The sequence below is a fragment of the Lygodium microphyllum genome, chromosome 7, assembly GCF_053477565.2.
Source record: "Lygodium microphyllum isolate KBCC chromosome 7, Lygodium_microphyllum_v1.1.10, whole genome shotgun sequence".
Lineage (NCBI taxonomy): Eukaryota > Viridiplantae > Streptophyta > Polypodiopsida > Schizaeales > Lygodiaceae > Lygodium > Lygodium microphyllum.
This window is the reverse complement of record NC_141141.1, coordinates 6,743,107-6,769,062: the sequence shown is the minus strand read 5'-3', so window position 1 is coordinate 6,769,062 and position 25,956 is coordinate 6,743,107. Positions and strand designations below refer to the sequence as shown.

The following is a 25,956-nucleotide window of genomic DNA, read 5'->3' as shown; positions in this document are numbered from 1 at the left end:
TGATGTGTTCCCAAAGCGAAGAAGACTTATTCATGGACAAAGTCCGCATCTGCACCTCCAAAGAAACCCTCTTCATCAGGGTCATCCGGTTGTACATCCATTTGTGCTCTTGGCCTCTTGGTGGAGTTTGACAGTGATACTGTTCGAGTCCTTGATCGTGGATCGAGGAAGGTTCTCTCTACAGGGTATAAGGAGAATGGAGTCTACAAATTGAAGTCTTCTTCAGCTCTTACTTCTCTTCTTCTTACTTCTCAAACACAATCCGAGCTTTGGCATACTCGGTTTGGCCACTTGAACTATGAGTACCTTCGGAAGGCGTCGCAAGGATCGTTTGTCCGAGGTTTGCCGAACATAGTGGTGAGCCATCAGCCATGTGTCTCCTGCATTCGAGGAAAACTGCATCGGGATGCGATTCCGAACAAAGCTTCTAGGTGGTCTACTTCACCCATGGAGCTTGTATCTACGGATCTTTGTGGCCCGATGAGGGCCGAGTCTCTGAAGGGGAGCTTGTACTTCATGTTGATCGTAGATGACTACAGCAGGATGACTTGGGCCTATTTCTTGACTTTTAAGTCGAAGGCTTTCTCTCACTTCAAGGATTGGCTTCTCTTTGAGGAAAACCATTCTGGCCGACGACTGAAGACCTTGCGTTCAGACAAGGGAGGTGAATTTATGTCTAATGAGATTGCTCGTTTTTGTGTAGATAGGGACATTCACCAAGAGTTTGCTAACACCAACACTCCCCAAGAGAATGGCATTTTGGAGCGGAAGAACCGAAGTGTGATCAAGATGGCGCGCCCCATGATTGAGCACTGACAGACACCTCAGTTTCTATGGGCTGAGGCAGTGGCTACCGCAGTTCACATCCTCAATCGATCTCCCACTTCTGCCATTGACAGGATGGAGCCTTTTGAGGCTTACTTCGGGACTAAGCCTAATGTCTCTTATTTCAGGATCTTTGGGTGTGACGCTTATGTGCACATTCCGAAGACGCAACGTGATAAGTTCGAGGCGGCTTCCCGACAACAGGTTTTTGTTGGCTACAGCTCCCAGTCCCAAGGTTATCGTCTGTTTGATCCCGCCAAGCAGGATGTCTACACGAGCTGAGATGTGCGGTTCGTGGAAGTTCCGACCACAGAGGGGGGTGAGGAGCACCCCGTTCTTGGAGATCCAAGGGAGAGTTGGGCTCCCGAGACAATTCCTTTGGAGCCAAAGTCTTTTGATGGAGATTCTTCTTCTGATTCCGAGTCTTCCCTTCCATCGGCCACCCCCATGGAGCTTCCGCCGGTGGATGTTCCCGAGTCTTCAGCAGATGGAGAGCGACGGGGAGAGGTCCCAACCTCCTCCTCGTTGGGCCCATGACACACTCCAAGATGCAGGGATCGAGGGGGTCCCTAAGAAGTGGGAACCGCAGGATGGACCGTGGAGGTCACGAAGGAACCAGGCACATTCTTCGGAGCTTATTTGCTCCAACTATTGTTTGCTGACCCGTGTTATGCAAGATCGTGAGCCTACTTCAGTGAAGGATGCTTTGCAGTCTGATCATTGGCAAAAGGCTATGGAAGCCGAGTTGGAGGCTATTGAGAGGAATGGCACTTGGCCTCTTGTGCCTCGTCCCTCTCACAAGAAGGTGATTGGTGTCAAGTGGGTCTTCAAGACCAAGTACCTTAGCGATGGTTCTTTGGACAAGCACAAGGCTCGCCTTGTTGCTAAAGGTTTTGCTCAGCGCCCAGGCATTGATTTCCATGATACTTTTGCCCCCACTGCTCATATGGCGACTATTCGAGCTGTTCTTGCCTTGGCTCACCATAGGAGATGGCCTGTTTATCAGTTGGATGTGAAGTCGGCCTTTCTGAATGGTGACTTGCAGGAGGAGATCTATATTGAGCAACCTCCTGGCTTTGGATCCTCGGATGGGAAAGTTTACAGGTTGAAGGCGGCCTTGTATGGTCTCAAGCAGGCTCCGCATGCATGGAACGAGAAGATTGACTCGTTTCTTCAATCGAAGTTGGGATATCGGCGCTCCAAGGCCGATCCGCAGCTTTATGTGCACAATTCCGCGGTTGGTCGTGTGTTGTTTTTGTTGTATGTTGATGATTTGATTTTGACAGGGGATCATGCCCAGAAGGTCCGAGAGACCAAGACAGCTTTACATCAAGCATTCGAGATGACGGATTTGGGGCTTCTTCATTTCTTCTTGGCTCACGAGATTTATCAGTCTCAAAGGGGGATTTTCATCTCTCAACAGAGGTACATTCAGGAGCTCTTGGTGACTTTCGAGATGGAGACTTGTCGGCCCATTACTACTCCTATGGATCCGAATTGGAAGGCCACTTCACACTCAAATTCTCCCGTGATGGATGCTTCACGCTACTATCAATTGATTGGATCCTTGATTTGGCTTCACAACACTAGTCTTGATCTTTGTTTTGCTATGGGTCTTTTAGCAGGGTTTCATGACTGAACCCAAACAGGTGCATTGGCAGGCTGCCCTAAGGATTCTTCGGTATTTGAGGGGGACCTCTGACTTAGGGATTTCTTATCCCGCAGGTCCAGATGCTTCCGATCTAGTTCTTGCAGGTTGGAGTGACTTGGATTGGTGGGCTAGCAATGTGGACCACCGACGGTCTACTACAGGCTAATGTTTTACCTTGGGTACAGGTGTTATCTCTTGGAGTAGCAAGAAGCAGCCCACGATAGCCCTTTCTTCTACTGAGGCAGAGTATTGGGCTGCGTCTTTCACCACATGTGAGATTGTGTGGCTTCGGAGATTGCAGGAGCTTGGCTGCCCCCAGACTCGTCCTACTCTTCTGCGGTGCGACAATGAGAGTTGCATTGCCTTGATACGGAATCCTGTATTCCATGCCCAGACGAAGCACATTGAGATTCAGTATCATTCATTCGGGAGAAGCTTCTGGATAGAACCATTGATGTAGAGTATTGCAAGACGAAGGATAATCTTGCAGATTTGTTTACGAAGGCGCTTCCCCAGGGTCTTCTTCGGCAACATTCCAAATCCCTCAGTCTTTTGACCCGTCCAGGATCTGAGAGGGGATGTTAGACAATCATTTCCTAGACAGTCGTTGGACAGCAAAGTACGACAGTGCCACGTCAGCAAGGTGCCACGTCAGCAGGCGCCACGTCAACACCTGCAGTCGAACAGTTTTACTGCAGTCGGTCAGTTTTACTGCAGTCGACCTAGTGCAATTATTTTCTATTTTTCTGGCTATTTATAGTCGGTTTGTGACACACTTCCACATCTATTCACTTCAAATTCTAATCTTGAGATCTGTTGGCTGAGGCAGACTGTGCTCGGGCTAACGGAGATCGAGATCATCAAGTCGAAAACATATGCAGATATTTCCTCTGCCTCCATGTATATTACTGCACTCTTATACAGCATACTACACTGCAGTAGATTTTTTGCGTTTACAATCTCCTTCTCTCTCTCTCTCTCTTCTCTTTGTGTTCACTCTCTCTCAGTCTTTGTCCTACGCTTCCGCATCGCTACACTCTGACAGATATAACCCTCTCTCAAGGACTAAAACTATGGTATCAAAATGTTGGTCTCGCCTCTACTATCCATCCCATGGGCTGATGTAGTGTCTACTCTTCCATGTGAATGCGAGGTGTCTCCAATGACCTTCTATGGAAGATGTGAAGGCATGGATTAGCCAATGGTAAGGGCAAAGTGATTAACTCCCAAGGGGTATGGAGTGTCTCACCTTGTAGAAAGTTATGGCTCCCTCCAAGGTAACAACTTGCAATGAAGATCTTGTGTGGATCTAACAGCCAGCCGCATTTGGAGATGAGGGTACTAGCTATGCTACTCATCCTGGTAAACAAGTCTACTAGTACTCTCTCTCCAAGTGGATCCAAGGAGGCTACTCTTCTACCTCATTGGAGTGTCTCTCTATGTCATCAAATAAGAATAGTCCCAACATCTCTTGTTCTCATACTCTATGACCTACCATAAGAGTCCAAAGCCCTTACGAAAGAGGCAATGCTATCTCCTTTTAATGTCATTGTACATTGTACATCAGCAATTATAGTGCTCCTGACTCAATCTTGGACCCACATAACTAGCATATGTGATCCTCTGGGGCCCTAGGGCTATATTCTAAGTTTTGATATCTCCTCTTTTCTCAACCGATGTAAAGTGGTGAAGGGCTGACCAATAACATCCTTAAATGTTATCATATTTAGGCCATAGGGCTATTTTGTCATATCTTATTCTCTCTATCCTCAACTAGTGTAAAGAGGTGCAAAGCTGACCAATAGCACATCTAAGGCCATGTGATAGATGGATATCCATGTGTGCTAGTCATGTGATAAGTGATAAGACCATCCTCAGATGTTACCATATTTCAACAGTGATGTGTGTTGACACACTTAGGACCACCAAGGTAGTTTTTTCCCCCCTCGAGGAATTTGTTCCTCCCCCTTGTATATATGCCTATTCACTCTACGGTATACTTAATCTTGTTAATCTTCTCTATTAATACCTCTCAATACACTTTATGTTATATGCTCTCAAGCTTCTTGTTCTTCTAAAGTTCTATGTGTATTCTTGCAACCCTAAATCCAACAATTGAGATCCAAGCGAGCTTCGCCCTCTCGGGCAAAATCATTAGCACCGTACTTTTGATTTTCTCCAATTGGAATGAGATTTGACAAGCTTTCTCACAAGCCAACAAATTGGGACGAGATTTTTGATTCAAGATCATTTTAGCCTTTGTTCGCAGTAGTACCAGTACTGCACATGCTATATTTATCCTTTTATGCAGAATTTTTGGCATTTTTCATTTCTGTAGGTAAGGGCTCTTACAATCTACTTTGTGTGTGAAAGTAGATTTTGCTACATAGCACATGTTTGGTTTCATGTATGTTTTCCTCTTGCATAGCCTAGCAACATTGGCAAGCAATGAAGCATATCTTTCACTATTTGAGTGGTACTCGGCACCTTGGGTTATTGTGTTGTGCAGTGTATATACGTCAGATTCTCATGCTTCCATTGTTGCACCCACTTCTGACATGTATTCATTGTTCAATCATCATTTGAGTTCACAATAAATAACTCCAATTGCATTCACATTTGCATCAACCATTCACTACTTCAATTGCATTCGCTGTAGAATGTACTAGTGTCACCATGATAGGAGGTCTCGCACTTGAGTTCTACAACAGCATGTTAAGAAACCCTTCACCCTTCACCAGCAGTTTGCGTTTTTTGCGTTTCTGTGTTTTGCGTTTAGGGTTTGCAACCCCAAAAAGGGGCACCATCCTAGACTAACTGTGCCTATTTATAGGCCACTCTCTCATTCATTCCTTACAGCTGATTCATTTAGTCCGTCACCTCTTCTCTCCAGCCTCTCCACTACCCTCACACCCCTTCAGGAGGACATTGCGGTTCATGGTTCGTGACTGCCTTCATCATCTTCCTTGTGCTTGTTCCCTTGTATCACATTCACTCCATGATTCAGATCTTCATCATTTCATTCATCAGAGATTCTTCTCTCTTCTCTTCTCTTCTCCATGTTTGCCGAGTTCACTCCGTGTTCCTCCCTGCAAACCCTACTGTCTCACTGGTACGTCATCTTTTGGCATGGTATCAGAGCTGGATCTGCTCACCTAGCAGCGAAGATCCTCCACTCCAGTGAAGGCAAAGACCGGTGGCGGGTTCGGCATCCACTTCTCTTCTTCTTCCGCTACATCAAAATCTCATTTTTCCAGGTTTCAAGTGCTTTCAGCTTGCTGCCCACACCCCGTTCGCGGAGGACATCTCAGCTGAAGCTGTCCATTGCTGTCTCCATCAGTTGGCATCTGATTTCCAGCCCTCTTCACGCAATTTGGAGTTGATTCCAGCCAGGCGGCTACTATTTCTGTGTAGACCTACTGCCATACAGCCTGCCACGTCATCACAGTCCTGCTGCCTGCGTTTTAACGCAAACCCTAAACGCAAAACGCGGAAACGCAAAAAACCCAAACTGCGGGTGAAGGGTTCAGTCCGTCACCTCTTCTCTTCAGCCTCTCCACTATCCTCACACCCCTTCAAGAGGACATTGCAGTTCGTGGTTCGTGGCTGTCTTCATCATCTTCCTTGTGATACAGCACCCTTGTTCTCTAGTATCACATTCACTCCATGATTCAGATCTTCATCATTCCATTCATCAGAGTTTCTTCTCTCTTCTCTTCTCTTCTCCATGTTTGCCGAGTTCACTCCGTGTTCCTCCCCGCAAACCCTACTATCTCGCTGGTACGTCATCTTTTGACACAGCATTCAATGTGATAACAGATTTCAGTTTGAGTTTATATAACTGCATTCCCAGGACTGCATTCAGTTCTGTGCTCCAGGTAACGACAGCACTCACAAGAGCATCTAGCTCAGCTAATAGTCACAATAGCTTAGTCCACACAAGGCATCCACAGTAGAGTCACAATTGCACCCACATGACCGATCAGATGTACAATGGCAGCATTCACTTTTCTTAGCATTATGTAAGATGTCAGACTACATTCAACAAGCGCTCACATCAGATCATGAAGTTTACAGACTTTCACTTCAATGATGTCAAAGATCTCACATCAGCCTCACATCAGTTCAGATGCCTCTAAAACTTCATGCCAGAAAGGTCCTGTCAGACAAACAGCATCTAAAGACAAAACTGTTACGGCAGCATCTAGGCCTTCACACCAGCATCCCAAACCTTCACAAGCAAGAAATAGCACAAGCTGTCCATATAAGGGTGACCCTGCCATCTTTTTACAGAAGGGAGGAGCAACGCAACAAATCAAAAATCTCTACATAGCACAAAATCTGTGCGCCCCAAAAGTTTGGAGAGAGGTGTTTGACAAGTACAACCAAAAGAAAGTCTAAAAAAGTGAATAGTGCATCCACAGTAAGGCAGTGAAGCTAGATGAGTTGAAAAGTTTTAGACAGTAGTAGTGTAAATCCACCCCCAAAAAAATTTGTAAAATTAAAATTAAAAACCTTCATACTTGAATGAAAAATATCTCATCACGTGACATTTCATTCACCTACAAAAACAATAGCATGCCAGACCTAGATCTGAGGCAAAGAATCATAAGCTTTTTATGTAAACTCTGCTTTAAAGAACTTCTCAATGCTTTACTAATAATCATATGAAAGTGTATAAATATCAGTGTCAGACTTGGATCTCTGCAAATATGTCTTGTACTCTCAACTTCTTCAAAGGGATTATTCACTATTGCCTCTCAATAATGTTTTGCTTGACTTGTTTGCTCTGACTCAAATAGAGGTTTGTGTGTTAAAAGATATATGCTAAGGCAGACTGTACTCAAAAAGGTGGACATACAGAACCTTTTTTTTAAGAGAGGAAAAAATATATATTAATAAATCCCTTTGGAACAAAGTATCCCAAGGTAAAATACAAAGCAACTCTAAGGGACTTCCATAACAAAAAATATATGCAACAAAGGGTTTTCATTACAAGGCCTGAATAAATAAGCAGTCAAGAGGGCTATAGTGCCAAACTATATGGGGCTGACGATTGCATTTCGTAACTTATACATAATATGCAAAAAACAACAACAATAACAATAACAGAAACAAAAGGGAGGGTTTACACAGCACATACCGGGTTATGGGCATGTTGAAGAAGATACGGACTTTGCTCCTTTGCAAGTCTATTGGTGTATCTGTGAGCCAAGGAAGAATAACTCTCCCCACCATTGAAACTTGCCATAACAAAGGATGATGTAGCCCTGTCACTGGAGATTCTTCTAATCTGGTATATTTTCTTAGTAAGAGCAGGTGCGAGTGCTGATGGAATCAGATTGCTCAAGCTTGAGAGCTTCTGATGCTGAATTTGCCTGGAAAATACAGAGAGACAGCAATGACTAAAGTAATGCTCAAGTTGTATGTGGGCCACACTGGACCGAGCACCATTTAGCATTGGACAAGACTTCCAATCTGCAGAAGGAAACACAATGCCAGAGGGGCAAAAAAGCTTTCAAAGGCCTGAGGTCATATTCAACCAACACACCACCTGTTCATTAGCTTGAAAGTCAAAAATGAGAATATTCCCAGCCCAGCAATCCCCTATAGTCCACTGTTTCATGTACCCAGTCCCGCTTTGCTCCTCTAGGAAGATGTTTTAACTTGATTTAAGAGTGCAAACAACCTTTAACTTCTTTCCTTTTCCTGACTTGAAATCCCACCAGTGATGGTCAACAGCAATACGAAAACTCCTTTTTCTACCCCACAACTGAAAAACCTTGTCCATGCTAGTGAAAAGACGTGTTTGAATTCATGCACTTCATGTTTGTGCACGTGCCATATAACATCCCACACAAACAGTGAAATACAGCAGACTGTATGCTACTTTGACACACACAGAAACAAGTGTAAGAGTGAAAATAAGAACCTTTCGAACTTTTTCCTTTTCCCAATTTAAAATCCCACCAGTGATGGTCACAGCAGTACAAAAAAGAAACCTCCTCTGTGTGTGTGTGTGTGTGTGTGTGTGTGTGTGTGTGTGAGATCCTAACCTAACAGTTTCAACAGAGGAGGCAGATCTTTCTAAAGCATGCATTTCCATCTAGTTGTGTTTAGGAGTGTTTACACTAGCTGGTTATTTTCCAGCTCAATGCACTTCTTTTTCAGTAGGTCTAGACTGCGTTCACTCAGGCCAGAATAGGAAAACCAGCGTTTGTTATGGTGATCAGCATTTTCCTAATTATTTTACTCATGATGATCACTCAACTAGCATACTTTTGGCCCACTGGAGCAGGTCAGCCAGATTTGGCTGATTACAGTTATTTACAGCTGTCCTCCACACTTGGCTGACCATTCATAAGTTCATCCTTTGTAGGTTTCAGCACACTCCGGCGTTCAAGGACTCTTCTCCATCTTCCGGTGCTACATTCCGTCATCAACATGATCCGGTGCCCTCACAAATGCCTTGGGCTGCGTGCAGGGACTCATCAGTCCTGTTTTGTATTCAGCTTGTGAAGAAAACTGTGGAGTAGCTGCTAGGGTTTGCACTGAGGAAGCATAGAGTGTATGAGCACGACAAAAACACAACAATATAGACACAAACGTGCAAAAATCGAAAGCAAAACTCACAACTCAAACACAGAAATAAACACATGCATAGGGAGAGAGAAAGGGAACAGCTCTGAAGTGAATGAAAACTGTAAATGAATGAAGAGCGTACAGTGCCCAAGGGCAAAATAGTACTATTGGAGAGTGACATCCACCGGAGTCAGATCTCAAGTACTGTAACCACCAATCGGGGATGAGTGAGTGCCAAATAATGAAGGGCAGCAGGTTGCTCACATAGCAATGTACCACTAAAGAAAGCTGAAAGTTAATCACCCTAGGCAAAGAACCGTCAAGCAACAACAAGAGAGGTGTTTGCTGATGTACATGGCCTATTGGACAGCAAAAGCGTAAACACTGCAACATTTGCCTAGTGGGAGAGATGGCAGCAGCCTATCACCTAGCACTAAGTACCGAAAAAGCAGGCTGAGAACAAGTGTTATGATGACACAACAGATGGGGACCTCCAAACAGCAAGGCAATGGTTGGAAACACGCTACCTAGGGCTGGATAGTGATGAATTGCAATTGATGATGACTAGACAACACATACAAGGTGGTTGATGGCTGAAATCTGCACGGTAGAGTGAGAAACCTGCACAAAAAGATCAAGATTGAATGGGGGCAACCTATCTATTTACAAATGTGGATGGATTCTCCCAAATCGGGGTTTTACCAAAACTCTCTCGAACTACGCATCATTTTTGCATTTTTCATTAAATAAGTATGTTTTGGGGCTGTTTAAGAGACTAATTAGGATGTAATGCATTTCTTAGCTCAACACCTCCTCTTAGGCCCAAAACAAGGCTAGAAAGGAAGGCCAATCCGGGTTTTCCCAAGGCGTCCCACCACAAAGCAACCAAGGCATCGGATAAAGGATGCACAATGGCTGCCCAGTGGCCTACCAAGACTACAAAGGCAATGGTTATCTTACCAAGGCAGTCCAAGTAGTCACCCCAAAGAGAACATGGCATCAAACATCAAATGAAGGGTGCTCATCGGCTGCCCAATGGCCTACCAAGTCCTAAAAGGTGAATGAAACCAAAATGAACTTTATTTGTGGGGTTTTTTTTTTCTTTTAGGAGGGGGGGTTTCAAAAGGTGTTTCGAGAGATGATTTGCGAAACGGGAGAATAAGAAGGGATTGTTAGGTCCAACCCATCACAAAACAGACAAGCTACCCATCCACTCGAGGGTGCCGATGACAAGGAAAGGATGATGAAGTAATAGTGGTGTGGTGTACAAACTACCAATGGAAACAACTTAGGATTCGTCTAATGGGGCTCTATAAAATGAGGATGCTACATGCTATGAAATGCTCATGCAGCAAGTGCCATTAGGACAATGTCCCTCGTGGAAAATTGTTCATTGCCCAAGCGCCCTTTTCAAAGATAACGGAATCATGCAATGCAAAAGGAAGAGATACAATAGGGAGGAAAGACCAATATCAAAGATAAGTGCCGAAACCTATAGAATACCAAGAAAGGTAGCAAACTCCTCTCAACCTTAGATGTCGAGACAAAGGAAAGGAAGAAAAGCCAAATACCGATCTTTGAGTGGTGCCGAGAACCATGATGTAAGGAAGCATCCCAACTAGAAGAACAAGATAGAAGTCATTGCCATGATAGCATCAAGAGAGATACTACACAATCCACCTTAAGAGAGAAAGTCCTCCATGCAAGTAGAAGAACCAAACTCCTGGAATAATGAAACCATGAATGGAGTGCCACACATCCCAAGTCTCTAGCCTAGGGAGAACTAGTGCAAGCCTTCATGTTAGCCCTACACTGAAAGCAAAACCCTACAAAAGAGATGAAGATCTACAAGCACAAAGGTCAATAGTGAGATGCTCCAAAAAACAAAACAAAAATGTGTTCTCCATTTTCTTCAACAAATTCTTTAAGAAATGACCTTGCCATCCCCAATTGTGCTTGAATTCTCTTTAGTCTTTTTGGATTTCCATAGACATAACACCTTGCTCCACTCTCAAATTTTCTTCTATAACGATAAAAGGTTGCTTTAGGAATTCCATGCACTGTGTACCATGCCTTGGAACATACTGTGGAACCATCTATCTTGAAAGTGTACTTGATCTTCCTTGTATTGTCATGGTGCCAAGCAATGGAAAGCATATCATATACATAATTAGTTCGAGATTCAGAGTTTTGCCCCCAAAATTTCTACGTATTTGCATCACACTATCTGATGGAACCTAAAATGATTGAAAACTGCATTCAATTTTCAGGAAACTACTACGAGATTTCAGGTCGCATCATAGACAACCAAGAACAACCACTATCTTCAATATTACCAATCACATAGTTCTTGAATAAAGAAACAATAGTAAACAACATCACATTTTCAGGAGACAAAGACAAACATTCAAGTTACGACCTCAACAATCCCAATAGGGCGCCATCCTGAAGGATTTCGACTACACATCAAAAATAAATCTAAAAAGATACATACAAGGAGTTACAACCACGACATCCAACTTTCAAATGGCATTCACAAGATGTTTCATACATTGTAAATAAGGCATCTATATGCATACTAAGGTTTAGAGTGTACTTCGAGCCTCAACATTTGGCACAGCCCGATGGATGGCTACATAGTAGCCATGACCTGAACCCACATATCCCTTCATTCAAAGTGAATAACGTTTCAAAGCAACATGCCATGGCTGAAAACCCATTAAGTACAATGACATCCATAGAATATCATAGAGAATGAAGATATAGAACCATAACTAACGGATTCTCAAAGATGCACAAAGTTGGTTGTACCTTTGGTAGACATTGGGTTGGCTTGGTCTATGCACCTAGATTGCCTATGGAGGTCACCTTTCTTCTATTAAGAGACTATCAACTTAGTGGGGAAGGTGCATTTGCATAATGTCCTATGTCACAAGTTGTGGAATATTGATCATGGGCCTTGGAGAGCCTAAGTGACTCACTTAGATATCCAAACATGATAATTTCACATTTTAAACAAGAGGGCTGATTGTTTTAAAGTCACAAGGGGGCTGCTTGGCATTTTGAAGCTGGTCACTAGATGAAAAAGTTTCAATTTAATATAAGTTTCACATTCTACCTTGTTCCATTTGCCTTGTCCTTATACCACATAGCCTATACACTTGTCCACCACATGCCTGGTGTTGAATCCTTCACTGCTGGTCCAATGATTGCTAGGCCAAGAGCTAGGGGTCTAGAATTGAAATTCATTTTAATTAAAAATCTGGTTGAAGTTTAATTTAATCATTAATTTCATTCTCATTCTCGTAACAAATTGTCTTTGGCACACATCCCTACCAATGATCGCATGGCATGTAAACACTGCATGCACGTCCAAATTCAAACTCTGAAACTCGCAAATTGTTCTATTTCTCTTCCAAAATTGATGTCAACATTATTAGCAGCATGCATCTCCAATCAACCCTGATCATCAAAATTTTTGCCAAAAGAGGGGAGAGAAGATGGCACAGCATTGATTTGATCCAAAAGAGAAAATCGATGCTAAAGAAGCAAAGAGTGGCATGCGCCCAACTGCTGATCAAAATCAGCAACACAATACTGTCACATGTGTCACAACGCTATACAACTGGTCACAATCCCTACTTTGATGATCACAATACTGATTTCAGAGGTCATGATGATGCTCCTCGGCACTACACAACTAGGAATTACATTCCCTGCTCCGCATGGTCTCCCTCAGTTTACATACAACAACCCTGCACTTGCATGCACACCAAAACGGAAAGCAACAACTGAAAATGACAATTCTCACTTCCCATGATAGCATGCAAGAACCCCATGCTGATTTTTTGTGGCATTTTATGGATTAGCCAGTATTAAATAATCTAATTTGACTGCCCTAAAGTGGCCTGCCTAGATATTAGATTTTAATTGGGTTTAGAATGCAATATCTGACCCAAACTTTCATACATGTGTACTGCTATCACATCCACCCTCTTAAGTTAATCGACCCGTCTACATGTTACCACATGCAAAACAATTACCAGGTATACAAGATACAACCCACATACTTACAAACTACATATATGCTATATAGGACATGGTGATATGCTATGTGATCTAAAGCACATCCAAATACATAGGCCAAAAGTGCACACTGGTAGGATATGCATATCTATTGCCTACAACATATGTCTTCTACTTCCCATGCTTTGCATTCAAACAGAAACTTGTTGAATAAGGGATCAATTGCAAGGTGGACTTGTGAACTATCGTGCTCAAAAGAAAAACGAAAGACAATAAAATATTGATATAAAGGCAAATCTGGGGTACTATTTCAATCCTAAGCTTCCGTTTCCACCAGTTGCAAGTGGATTCTTGAACTATTACAATCGAAAAGAAAAAGGAAACGATGCACAAGATGGTAAAACATTGATACACAGGCGTTTAATCCTAGAGTGATATATAATGACCGATAACACACTCCCAAGCTGCTGTTTCTCATGGATTTGGATATTTTAGGCGTAACAAAATGCTAAGCGTCTGTTACTTATGTAATGTAATAGTCCATTGATTCTGTCGTAATTAAGGTAGATGTAATTCAGCTAGAATGGGATTGCCAGAGGCAAATCGTAAGCATCTGTTTCTTATTCAATGTAGAAGTCCATTGATTCTGTCTGAATTAAGCTTGAATGCTCCATTGATCCTTGTCTGAATCGAGTTAGAATGAGATTGCCACAGATGAAGGCGTGCTGTCAAGCATAAATGTTCGGATCGGAATGCAACAGGAGAAGCGCAACAAAGAAGGATTACCTGCTGAAGCGAGGAACCGCTACAAAGCTAACAATTGAGCATCAACGCCCCTTCCGTATGCCTTGTATCTTCTTCTTCTTCTTCTTCTTCTTCTTCTTCGAAGGTATTTCAGGTGAGCTTTCTCTCTATCTTTGGTTTTTCTTCGTGTCCTGTCAGCCCAGCATGAAAACAGAAAGATTGCCTACTAGAAGATCAGGCACAACCCGGATCTGGCGGTCAAACGACCGGCAAATGCCGGTCGTCACCGGATGACGTGCCCGGGGCCCGCCGTACTGTCCAAGGGCCTCTGATGAGGCCTCGCCTCTTACTAATCCTCCTACTATGGCACATCTTACTTAGATTTTAATAAGGTAATTAGAGTGCATGTCCACACAAGTCCATTAAACTAGTAAGATTGAATTTTTGGTTACTAACTAATTTTTCATTCACCTGCAAATCAATAGCAACGTCGAACTATTTCTTCGATGGTTGCCCCGATAAAGCAAAGTCGAAATAGTAAACAAAACCCATCCATGCATCCCCTGCTTCCCTACAAAGGTAAATTGTTTCAGTTTCACAAGCTCTTTGGTCTGAGTAGATTATGGCAACAATCTTTCACCTTTAAAGTCTATTTATTATTTATGCAACAACCAACAAATACCTACACTATATCTAAGATAATGTGTTTATAGGCATCATTTTAGTTGACCTAGAAAACTAGATACTTAGCTCTACTAGTGTCATAGTATTTTCTATAGCATTTGAACTCTTTTAGGATAAGATTCATAAAATAGATATCTAACTATCAATATCTCAGATTTTCACTAAAGTCATGTCATGTATTAGCATTACCTCACACTAGCATTAAGACCATGCAAATAGATATATTGGGTATGTAGGCTACAACACTAAGCTATATTCTGATAGGGTTATTCCAAGGACATTATTGTGACATTTTTGGTAGACTCATGTCATGTCTTACCATTAACAAACTATAGTATTGAGACCATGTAGCTTAGTGTACTTGTATCTTTTGTCTCGTTCGGAACTTTGAAAGATAGAGCTCAAGTGGAAGCACATAAGCGGAAGCAAGGGCAAAGTAATAGCTACGACAAAGAGAGAGAGAGAGAGAGAGAGAGAGAGAGAGCAAGCGAGAGAGACTGTGTGTGGAAACTCTAACAATCACAACGTGTGTGTGAAGTAAATACAAGGTGTGGTAAACACATATACCTTTACTCCCAACAACCTCCCACTTAAAGGTGAATGTATCTCTAGCAAGGAAAGAACACGAAAAAAGTGACAAATGATAAATGTACATAAAGTACAATAGGATGAGAAATAAAAGTCATCTCATCCTACCCCATCATCTTCCTAAGAAAGACAAAATGTTTCACTGAGAGACTTATAGTTAGTAGATCTACAAGATTCTCGCCAGTCGAGATATTGCCAAGCTCAATCGGCTTGACCTCTACTACCTTCCTAATGAAATGATAGTGTATCTCAATGTGTCGTGTGTCACAAATCGTGTGGTGAGGGGACTTGCTTAAGTTGTTGCACCATACACACAAAATGAATCTCACTCTAGAATGCAAAAAGAAAAACAAAGGTCAAAATGTTTTCTTGTTGGTTTCTTTTTCTTCTTTCACACACAATAAAATGTACATAAAGTATAGATAAGATACAACATAAAGAAAAATGGCCTACTAAGTCAAATAATGCATAACTAACTATATTAATCAACTCGTGCTATAACTATGCTAATTGTAGGTAAATACAACAAACTAAATATAATAAGCGATACGTCAATGGCCATGTGAGGATCCTAATGACTATCAACATGCTAAGTGTAGATGTGTGGATCCATCTAACCAAGTGGTCCATCATCAATACCTGCAGATGTTGAGCTAGCTATCTCAACACTCCCCCTCAAGCTCAACTATACCTTTGCAACTCCAAGTAAGCTTTGAAATTTTTTAAGCTTCTTTGCACCCAATGTCTTTATGAAAATGTCAACTATTTGATCTTGTGTGATGACACATACCAAGTCAACCTCTCTTGCAAGTACATTCTCTCTCACAAAGTACTAATGCATCTCAATGTGTTTTGTCCTAGTATGGAACACTAGGTTCTTAGCTAACTGTATGTTGCTCATATTGTCACAATGAATGGCAACTAGACCATCTCCTTGCACATCCAAATCACTCGATAACTTCTACAACCATACCGCCTCACATGTTGCCATAGCAATACCTCTATACCTAGCCTCTATACTCAATAAAGCAATTGTAAGTTGCTTTTTGCTACTCCATGTAACTGTTGCACTACTAAGGAAAAACAAAAATCTGCTGTGGGAGATCTTCTATCATACACGCTACCAACCCAACCTATATATATATATCCAAACACATGTATATCCTTACCTACCTCATAAAAAAGTCCATAATGCAAAGTGACTTCACATACCTTAATATGAGTCTAATTGCATCCAAATGATGCTTTTTATGCATCTGCATAAAGTAACTTACAAGGCCAATAGCATAACTCAAGTCTAGCCTTGTGATAGTCATGTAAATTAGACACCCTACTATCCTCATGAGCATAGTAGGGTCTTCTACCTCATCCCCAATATCGGCACTCAACTTCACATGTTGCTCCAATGGCACTAAAAGAGGTTTATACGCTATCATATCATACTTGGATAACATATCCAAGCCATATTGCCTTTGGGATAGCCAAATACCATCATCACATTTAATCACCTCAATACTAGGAAAGTATCATAGCTCACCCAAATCCTTTATCTCAAACTTCTTTTTAAAAATGTCCTTAACTTCAACAATCCCACTATCACTGTCATCTGTAATCATTAAGTCATCCAGATAGATAACTATATTGAGTGTGGAAATGATTTGTTTTTTTGGGCTGAATTTTTGTTATTTTTGTTACTAAATTGTTATTTTTTGTGATTGATTGTTTGAATTTGAAGATGTTTTGAAGTGTTTGGAATGGTTTGAGTATGTTTGAAGGGATTATGTTGGTTTTTGATGTGGATATGTTGTTTTAAAGGGTTCTGTGATTCTCTTTGTTTGGTTTTGTAAGGTCTGATTTTCTTCTATTTTATTTTGTTGTGTTTCTGTTTTGGTAGTTGAGATGGTTGAATAGATGTTTTGAGAGATGGTTGGGGTTGTATTAAAAGGTTTATGAAAGATTGAATTGGTTTTGGTTTGTTTTTGTGGTTTTTATAGTCTTTGTTGATCTTCTGTAAGGCTCTGTAGCTTCTGTAGTTCTACTCTTCTGTTGTCCTGTTTGTTTTTTAGTCTGTTCTGTTTGTTTTTATTGAGTGTTATGTTGGATGTATGGATGTTTTGGGAAGTGTTCTTTTCTTAGAAAAGAATGAATGGAAGCTCTATTCAAGCTAATTGAAGTGAAGAAGTAGCTAATGAAGATTCACAGAAGGTTACGGAAGAACAGTGACAGGAGCCAGATCTCATATGACACAATGATGTCTTTGGTGCCTCTTTGCATCTGACACACCTTTTGGGAGGTTCATCCACGACCTAAGAAGGATTATTGAGATTCATTAGTGAGCATTGTAGTGAGATTTTGATGTACTATTGAAAATGTACTATTGCGAGAGAGTTAGACATAGTCAATTCTATCCAAACAATGTATCTATCTATGAGAGATTAAGAGAGAAAACTATGACAACAATGAAGATGAATACTATGTGATTATTTCCATTCAAAAGTAGTGTGTTCTTTTGTGTTCCTTATTCTATTGATGGATTCTATGAGGATATTAAAGATTATGGTTGATTCTATTAAATCTGTGGGAGATATCTACTATGATGCTGCGTGAAGATTTGTTATTTTCCTTGTTGTGGTTCTCAAAAGAATGAAATAAAAGCTTGTTGATATTACAAGATACATTTTCTTGTAGTAGAAACCCCTTTTCCTTGGTATTCCTCTTGGGGCTCCATGTTTTTTGTGTGCAGCCGGGGAAACTTGCCATCAACAAGCATCAGAAGAGACTGAAAATGAAGGAAATGGCATTACCAAGAAGAGGAGAACTCAATGGATGTTTGTGAAGTTCTTTCTTCCACTGAAGAGTTGGAGATTCTCATTACCAAAGATACTTTCCACAAGAAGTTCATCCCACAATGGCGGAAACATATTACCATCATGATGCAGGCTCTATGTGGTGGACTATTTCCTCTTGCAGTTGAAGCAACAGAGACGTGTATCTTGGTGGCAAATTGCTTAGGAACAAACTGAAGAGTAGAAACAAAGAGAATGACCATCCATGGCAGATTTGACACTCATTGAGAAGTTTCCAGACATCATCAAGTGGGATATCGTAAAGAAGCTTCGGAGTCATGGTCAATGGAGGTTCACAAAAATAAGAAGGAAAAAAGTTGAAACATGTTCGTGGATGCTCAATAGCATGACACGTGGGATGCTTGGTGCACAGACAATCTCCTGTTTGTTCAATTAGCAACCCACTAGAAGTTGGTAGACACAGTGTTTTTCACAACATACACTGTTGAAACCCTTAGAACCTGGCATTATTATGATGATGGCACAACAACGATCCTAAGAAGAATGAGTTTTGATACTTTCAGAATGGAATATCTCCACCTCTGTAGTGGTTTGAAAGCTGAATTCAGAGATGTTGAAAAGAAGAAAGTAGAAGAAATATTGGCCAGAGAATCCTCCAAAGACTAAAGCCCCCTCTAATTCTGTTCTATTGGGTACAAACCAAGTGGTTGGAGCCAATCCCCTAATGAATGACGCAATCAAGAGGCAAGCGCTAGAATGAGTCCAAAGGTACGTGAGAAGAGAGAAGGCAAGAATCAAGGCTGAGAATGAGCTTGCAGTAGAAGCATCCTTTGACGCCTTAAAAGTACTCTTTACAGAAGACCCCATGGCGACTCAAGGTCCCCATTCTAGTCAGATTCGTCTTGGAAATATTGATGACATGTAAGCAAATATAGTCCCATTGCCAATTTTTAAGGGAGAGTACAATGAAGACCTCGATCTTCATGTAGCAGAGTTTATGGTAGCATGTGTGACTAACAATGCCAGAACCCCTGAGCATTGGTTAGTAATCTTCCCCGCCACTTTCAAGGGCGCGACATTTCAATGGTATGAGAGACAAGCAGTAGGAAATTTTGGCATATGGAAAGTTAGCATTCCTCACTAAATTCATGCGTGAAGGTTTTGAAGAGCGGATGCAAGAGGAGTTCATGAACCTAAGTCAGTCCTCTAGAGAAAGAGTAGAAGCTTATGTCTCGTGAATGGAATCCATCCTGAAGAGATGGACTAACCATCATTTGGATGAAGGCATATAGAAAGGAGTGTTCCTCAGAGGCCTACAACCAGAAGTTCGCAAGTTCATGGAATTGGGAAGACTAGTTAACCTGCAAGCTGCAATGAAATGTGCAAGACCGGTCAATTTGCAAGCTGCAATGGAAGGTGGAAGACTATATGAAGAAGTTGAAGCAAGGCTGTCAATAACTCTAGGAAGAGGAGTCTTACCTCCTCCCATGCCAAAAATGGCATACCCCCCAAATGCAGTCCTAGGGACGGTTCCCTACCCCTATTCCCAAATGCAAACAGTGTCGCAGAACAATGCACCTAATCCATAGTGGCTGCAAACGACAATGCCTCAAATGATGGTTCAACCACAACAATAGTGGCCTCAAACAGTTCCTCCAATGGTGACTCAACAACAGTGGAATCCTACCCACTGGAATCAACAACCCCAAGTCTCAACAGGAGCTCTGAATCAGAACCAGAATAGAGGACCTCCTAGATCAACCCAACCCGTGTATGCAGTAATTACAGAAGCTTTCCAAAATCCTATTACAAGTACATCAGGAGGTGAAAATATGAAGGACTACCTATCCAACTCAATCCCAAGTATTAAGAAAGAGCTTATGGATGTGATTACAGAACAGCTACAGACGCTGAAGGTAAATACCACCAATATATCCACTCCTGTGGGAGGTGGGAGAGATGCGATGTGTTCAAATACATGGTGCGGAAAGTGCCATCAAGCGGGGCATTTAGCCACTGAATGTACCCAAAAATCAACCATTCCTGGAGCCTTTTATTCATATTATTTGAGGAAGAACCATATAGAGGATATCTGCTCTCTTAAAGAGATGAAGGAACAAAGACAGAAAGATGAAAACGCAAGATTCAACTTGCTAGAATCCAAAATGACAATGCAGGACATTGGACCAAAGCCTAGGGAGTTTGGTCCTAATTTTGGTCCAATGAGGTTTCCCTCTCAAAGTTGTAGAGGACAGCAGTCTGGTGGTGGTCAGAGATCGGAAGTGGAATGCTAAAGATGTGTAGAAAAGGGTCATATCTCACTGTATTGTTCAAACCCTAGAAGATCTGTGGATTACAAGTCCTTATGCAGTCGATGCAAAGGAGAAGGCCATACTGCAAAATATTGTCCAAGTCCAGCCTCTGTGAAATCTACTTCTGATACCCAACAGAACATCTAAGAACTTGCTTCCAATTTGGTGGAATTGGAAGTGGTCGCAATAACGCAAGGAAAGAAAGGAGAACTTGTAGTTCCAAAAGAGGACGTTCCTTCTACAAAGACTATGAAATTCAACCTCCCTCGGGAAAGGCAGAACAATGCAATCCAAAGTAAGAAAATACAGAGCACTACAGAGCCACAGAAAGCTACAGAGACAAAAGCATAGACATGACTAGAGGTCCAGGAAATAGGGGATGCGGAAGTCCCTTCTCATGAAGAAGAAGTGCAGATGTTGCCGCTCCTAGAAGAAAAAGGAAAGATGAAAGTGGGCGTGGCCCCATTTCCCAGTTGATTGAAAAAGCCTATGGATCCTATTAAAGAGTATGATTTGGTCAAAGACCTAGACACCTTTAAACCAAACCTAACCTTTTGACAGTTGCTAATGTTGTCTCCCAGTTGCCAAAAAATATTTAAAAGCATCTTGACAAGAAGACGCGGCCTAAGGATTGCTCCCCCAACAACAACAAAGTCCAACAGAGCCTCAGAACCTGTGAAAGAAGTGGATGTGGCTAACACCTTCCTAGATCCTGGAACCCCAGAGATTAGTGTATGGATAGAAGGATGCTTAATTTCAAATGCATTGCTTAATGGAGGCTCATCAATAAACATAATGATGGATGTGACAATAAAGGATCTAAGTTTGCAAGGAATTCAACCTACACAATGGCTTATCATATTGGTAGACCAAAGCAGAATCAAACCGTTGGGCATCCTCCCATATGTAAAAACAACCCTTGTAGGAAGAGACTATTAGCTGACATATTTGGTGGTTAAACCAAATTCCTACGGGACCTCATACTCTCTGCTATTGGGAAGACCTTGGCTTTTTGAAGCAAGAGCAAGGACGAGCTGGTTGAGAGGAACCCTAACCCTAGGCATAAGACCCAATAAAGTGGTGTTGAAATTGTATGGATCGAAAAAAGGCAATGGATTCACATCCATCGAAGTCATAATAGACTCCTCCAATGAAGTAACAGATGGTACATCAAGAGACGAAGAGGCTGTCAAACAGATCTTTCCCAAGAAAATAGAGGCACAGTTCCTAACAGTGGGCACTGTAAGCCGACTACCGAGAGAAGCAAAGTTTTTTTCCATGGGAGAATACCTCCTGCCTCAGCCCGAATTGACTTCTGAAATCACCTATGACATCAAAATAGAAGCATGGTTGTACTGTTCTCCCTATTACATGGCAGTCGCAGAGTTAGAGACCGAGTCAGAAGCAAAGATAGAAGCAAAGATAGAGGCAAAAGCAGAAGCAGACGCAAAGACGGAGGACCTGTTCTTCTCCTACAGGGCCTCTACAAAAGCAGAGACTAAGCCTCCAGAGGAAGAAGATGAAAATGATGAGGAAGAAAGAGAAGCAGGTTATCAAAGTGCAGTTGAAGAAGATACTTTGATAGCAGACGATCTTGTTGATGTCCCTACAGAGACCTCAGAGGCCAAGGATCTCGGGGTGTTGGATGGAATGACCATGGTTCCATTTGGATTGACCAATGGACCACAAAGTATGTAGAATCTGCATAAGAAATAGATCAAAGGTATAAAAATTAAGTTCACCATGGCTCCTGTCGCCTTGACCATTCAGTCTGGAGAAAATATGATGATGATGCCCCTTGTCAACAAAAGCTAGAGCCATCAGAGCCATGACTTATAGAAGGTCCGTGCTATGTGACATTCTTGGATGCATCTTCTAAAGATGAATCCCTAAGTCCAAAAGTAATCACCACTCACACAGAAGCAAACAAAGCTCTGATACACTTCCAGCAATCCCAACAGACAAATGAGTCCTCTGTTGAGAAGGAGGACACTGGTTCTAGTAGAATATCAGATGATAAAACTACTCCCTTGAAGGAGTCAGACCTCTATCTAGAAGCAATCCATGGGACTGCGAAGTGGAAGGTGAAAGGCAATTGACATTCTTGGATGCTGACAGTACTAAACATCACCTGAAAGTGGGTCTAAATCTTCCAAAAGAAGAACTAGTGGATTTGTGAGACCTACTGAAGGAGAACTTAGACGTGTTTGCTTGGTCGTATAAAGATCTAAAGGGGATTGATCCCACAGTATGCTAACACCACATCGATCTAGAGCCTAATGCCAAACTTGTGAGGTAGAGACAGAGGCGTATGAATCCCAATTATTCTGCTTTGGTGAAGGCTGAATTATTAAAGCTCCTTGAAGTAGAGTTCATTTATCCCATGGCTAACAGTGAATGGGTTTCGCCCATTGTGGTCGTACCCAAGAAGAACGGAAAACTTCGAATATGTGTGGAGTTTCGAAAGTTGAACTCCAAGACGAAGAAGGATCATTTCCCTATCCCTTTCACAGACCAACTGTTGGACACAGTGGCAGGCCATGAGTTGTATTCCCTCTTGGATGGATTCATCGGATATAACCAAGTCCAAATCGTAGAAGAGGATCAATCCAAAACAACCTTCACAACAGAATGGGGAACCTATGCTTACAGAGTGATGCCGTTTGGGCTCTACAATGCTCCTACTACCAACGAGTAAAGATGGCTGCCTTCCAAAACTATCTACATGATTTCATTGAGGTGTATCTCGATGACTTCTATGTCTATAGCCTAATGCATGAGCATTGAGGACACCTAGAGCAATGTTTTGACTGATGCCGAGAGTATGGGATCTCTCTCAACCTTGACAAATGTGTCTTTGGCGTCTCATCAGGAGTTCTTCTGGGCCATATTGTCTTTGCACAAGGGATTGCAACAGATCCAGTGAAGATTGAGAAGATTTTTGCCTTGACAGCACCAACAAACCTCAAGCAATTGAGAGGATTTCTTAGCCATGTGGGCTACTACAGAAGATTTATAGCATATTTTGCAACCAAGGTAGTCCCTCTGCACAAGCTCCTAAGGAAAGATACGGATTTCCTTTGGACTGATGATTGCGAAGAAGCCTTTAATACCCTAAAACAGTGCCTCATTAGAGCACCCATCCTGCAACCTCCTAATTGGACAAAGGAGTTCCATGTTCACACAAATGCATCGGTCGAAGGGCTAGCGTTGTCTTATGCCAGAAGGGTTCTTCCAAGTTGGATCAACCAATATATTATGCAAGCCGAAAGGTCATTGATAGAGAACGAAACTACACAGTGACAGAGCTTGAGTGCTTAGAAATGGTGTTTGCATTGGAGAAGTTTCGACACTATCTATAATCAACACATTTCAAGTTCTACGTGGACCATGAAGCCCTATCCTTCTTGATGAACAAAGCAGATGTCAAAGGATGAATGATGAGATGGTTGCTCCTGTTCCAGGATTTTGATTATGAAGTGGTCACTAAGCCTGGCCATTCCCATGTCCTAGCCGATCATCTATCACAGATCCCTCAAACTATAGAAGAGGAACATGATGATATAGACCTTCCTAATGCTTCCTTGTTTCTAGTTGACATAATTACCCCCTGGTATGCAGACATCGCCAACCTACTGGCAACCCGACATTATCCTCCTGGCATCTCTAGTTGTGATAGAAATAAGCTTTTGTTAGAATCAGCTCCCTATACCCTCCTGCTAGGCGGCACACCATAAAGAAGGCAAAGATGAAGTGCTCAGAAGATGTGTTGTAGGAGACGAGATTTGGATTATTCTGAATGCTTGCCATGACAAGCCATGTGGAGGCCACTTTGCAAGAGAAGCAACAAGCAGAAAGGCTCTGCTCGCAGGATACTAGTGGCCAACCCTCCACAAGGATGTCTATGACAATTGTAAGCGATATGATGCTTGTCAACGAATGGGGAAACCCACCAAGACTAGTGCCATGCCACTGCAACCTATCCTTCCCTTGAAGTTGTTTGAGAAGTGGGGCATGGACTTCGTAGGTCCAATCGGTCCCCCCACCAGATGGAAGCAGAATAGATACATTCTCGTATGTACGGATTATGTCACCAAGTGGTGTGAAGCTAAAGCTCTAAAGCGTGACGATGGTAATAGCATAGCTCTGTTCATGTATGAAAACATCATCACCCATTTTGGTAGTTCCCTAGAGCCTGTAAGTGACCGAGATACTCATTTCCTTAACAAGATCATGGAGGAGTTGACAGAACTGTATAAGATCCGCCATCGCAAATCCATCCCTATTATCCCAAAGCCAACGACCAAGTTGAAGTCACCAATCACATCCTCTGCTCGATCCTAACAAGGACGATTGCCGCACATTGTCACGATTGGGATGATCGACTTACAGAGGCCCTCTGGGCATACAGAACCTCTTATAAGGCAGCTACATGACAAACTCCTTTCCAATTGGTGTATGGCACAGAAGTCGTCTTCCCTGTTGAGCTGGAGTTGGCCTCTTTACGAGTGGCAGTTAAAGAACGCCTCGGAGATGTTGGGGGTAAAGGCGCCTCTGCCTAGCCGTCCATGCCATTGTTGAGCTTCCCCATGGAGGTTTGAAGCTCTTTCTCTCCACTTGGTTTGATGAGGCTTGTTAAGGCCTATTGTATGCCACCGTTGGCACCCATTTGAGCCCCCCTTCCACCTCATTAAGCCCACATGGTTCAACAACATATACAGGAGAAAATGCACCAATTTTCAGCATGTTCTTGATAGTAGCCCCACACTTTTCATCTTCAGCTTCTTCTCTAGGCCATTGGGCACTTCAAAAGGGTCTCATTTGATGCCTATACACATGCTTGGAGCTTGGTATTGAAGCCTTGAGCACTGACATTGACTTGGGTCTGATTTGGCACTATTTGGGACCATCATAACAGTCCACAAGCTGTTTATAACAGTGCTACAGTGACATTTGATGTTTATGCTTGCTCGGCATTGCTATTTGATGTCCGGTTGGTCCCGGTTGATGCATATTGATTCGGGGATGCATGCCTATTGATTTGCCATCATTTTTGGAGCTGATTTTGATACTGAAATATTTAGCTTTGCACAGTGAATCTCTGTTGTACACAGAAGCTATTTAACTCATGCTTGGTTATGCCTATGCTATTTGGGCTATGTTTTAGGCATACATAGTGATGTATTGACATTTGGGGACCAACTTTGAGCTTGGCTTACACTCTGAATCATTTATTGAGCTTGATCTCAGCTTTGGAAACCATTTGGATGCTCCGTCTTTGATGCACTAATGGCATGCTTTGGTCTATGCTTGACCGCCTTGACCGCCATTATGGGTTATGTCACCTATGCATGCTAGTTACATTGTTTGGAGCCGCTTGCTACTGGAGCTTTTTCTTGGCTTAACTTTGGACTCTTGGAGCTTACTTGGGCTATTTATTGGCTTGTCAGAGTTTATTTTGGGATGTACTTGATGTCTATGGTTGCTACAAATGGATGCTCTACCGTCTACATTATCGGGATGTATCATTGATGCTTGATCTTGGACACTTGTCACTGGTGCTTGTACATGCTTTGTTCGAGCTTTGTTGCTTGATATTTACGGATTTTGTGCTAGTGGGAGCGTCTTTGATGCCAGGAAGCATATTCCACGGTGGATTCCGTGTGTAGAGCAGGCAGCGGTGATGTTGGGAAGCACTGGGCGATAGCGCGTATTCAAGTTATTTAGAAGAAATTAT

At 42.2% G+C, this 25,956-nt stretch overlaps 1 protein-coding gene across 1 annotated transcript in view; it reads right to left on the bottom strand.

Annotated features, from left to right (window-relative positions):
* Window positions 1–14,186, bottom strand: part of LOC148033146 (catalytics) — a 129,173-nt gene extending 114,987 nt beyond the window's left edge. The window contains exons 1-2 of the mRNA XM_087680960.1: window positions 13,871–14,186; window positions 7,620–7,954 (exon numbers count right to left, since the gene is read on the bottom strand). Of these exons, the coding sequence (XP_087537086.1) occupies window positions 7,620–7,937 (318 nt within the window). The 5' untranslated portion in view covers window positions 7,938–7,954; window positions 13,871–14,186. The remainder of the gene's footprint in view (window positions 1–7,619; window positions 7,955–13,870) is intronic.
* Window positions 14,187–25,956: the final 11,770 nt, after the last annotated feature.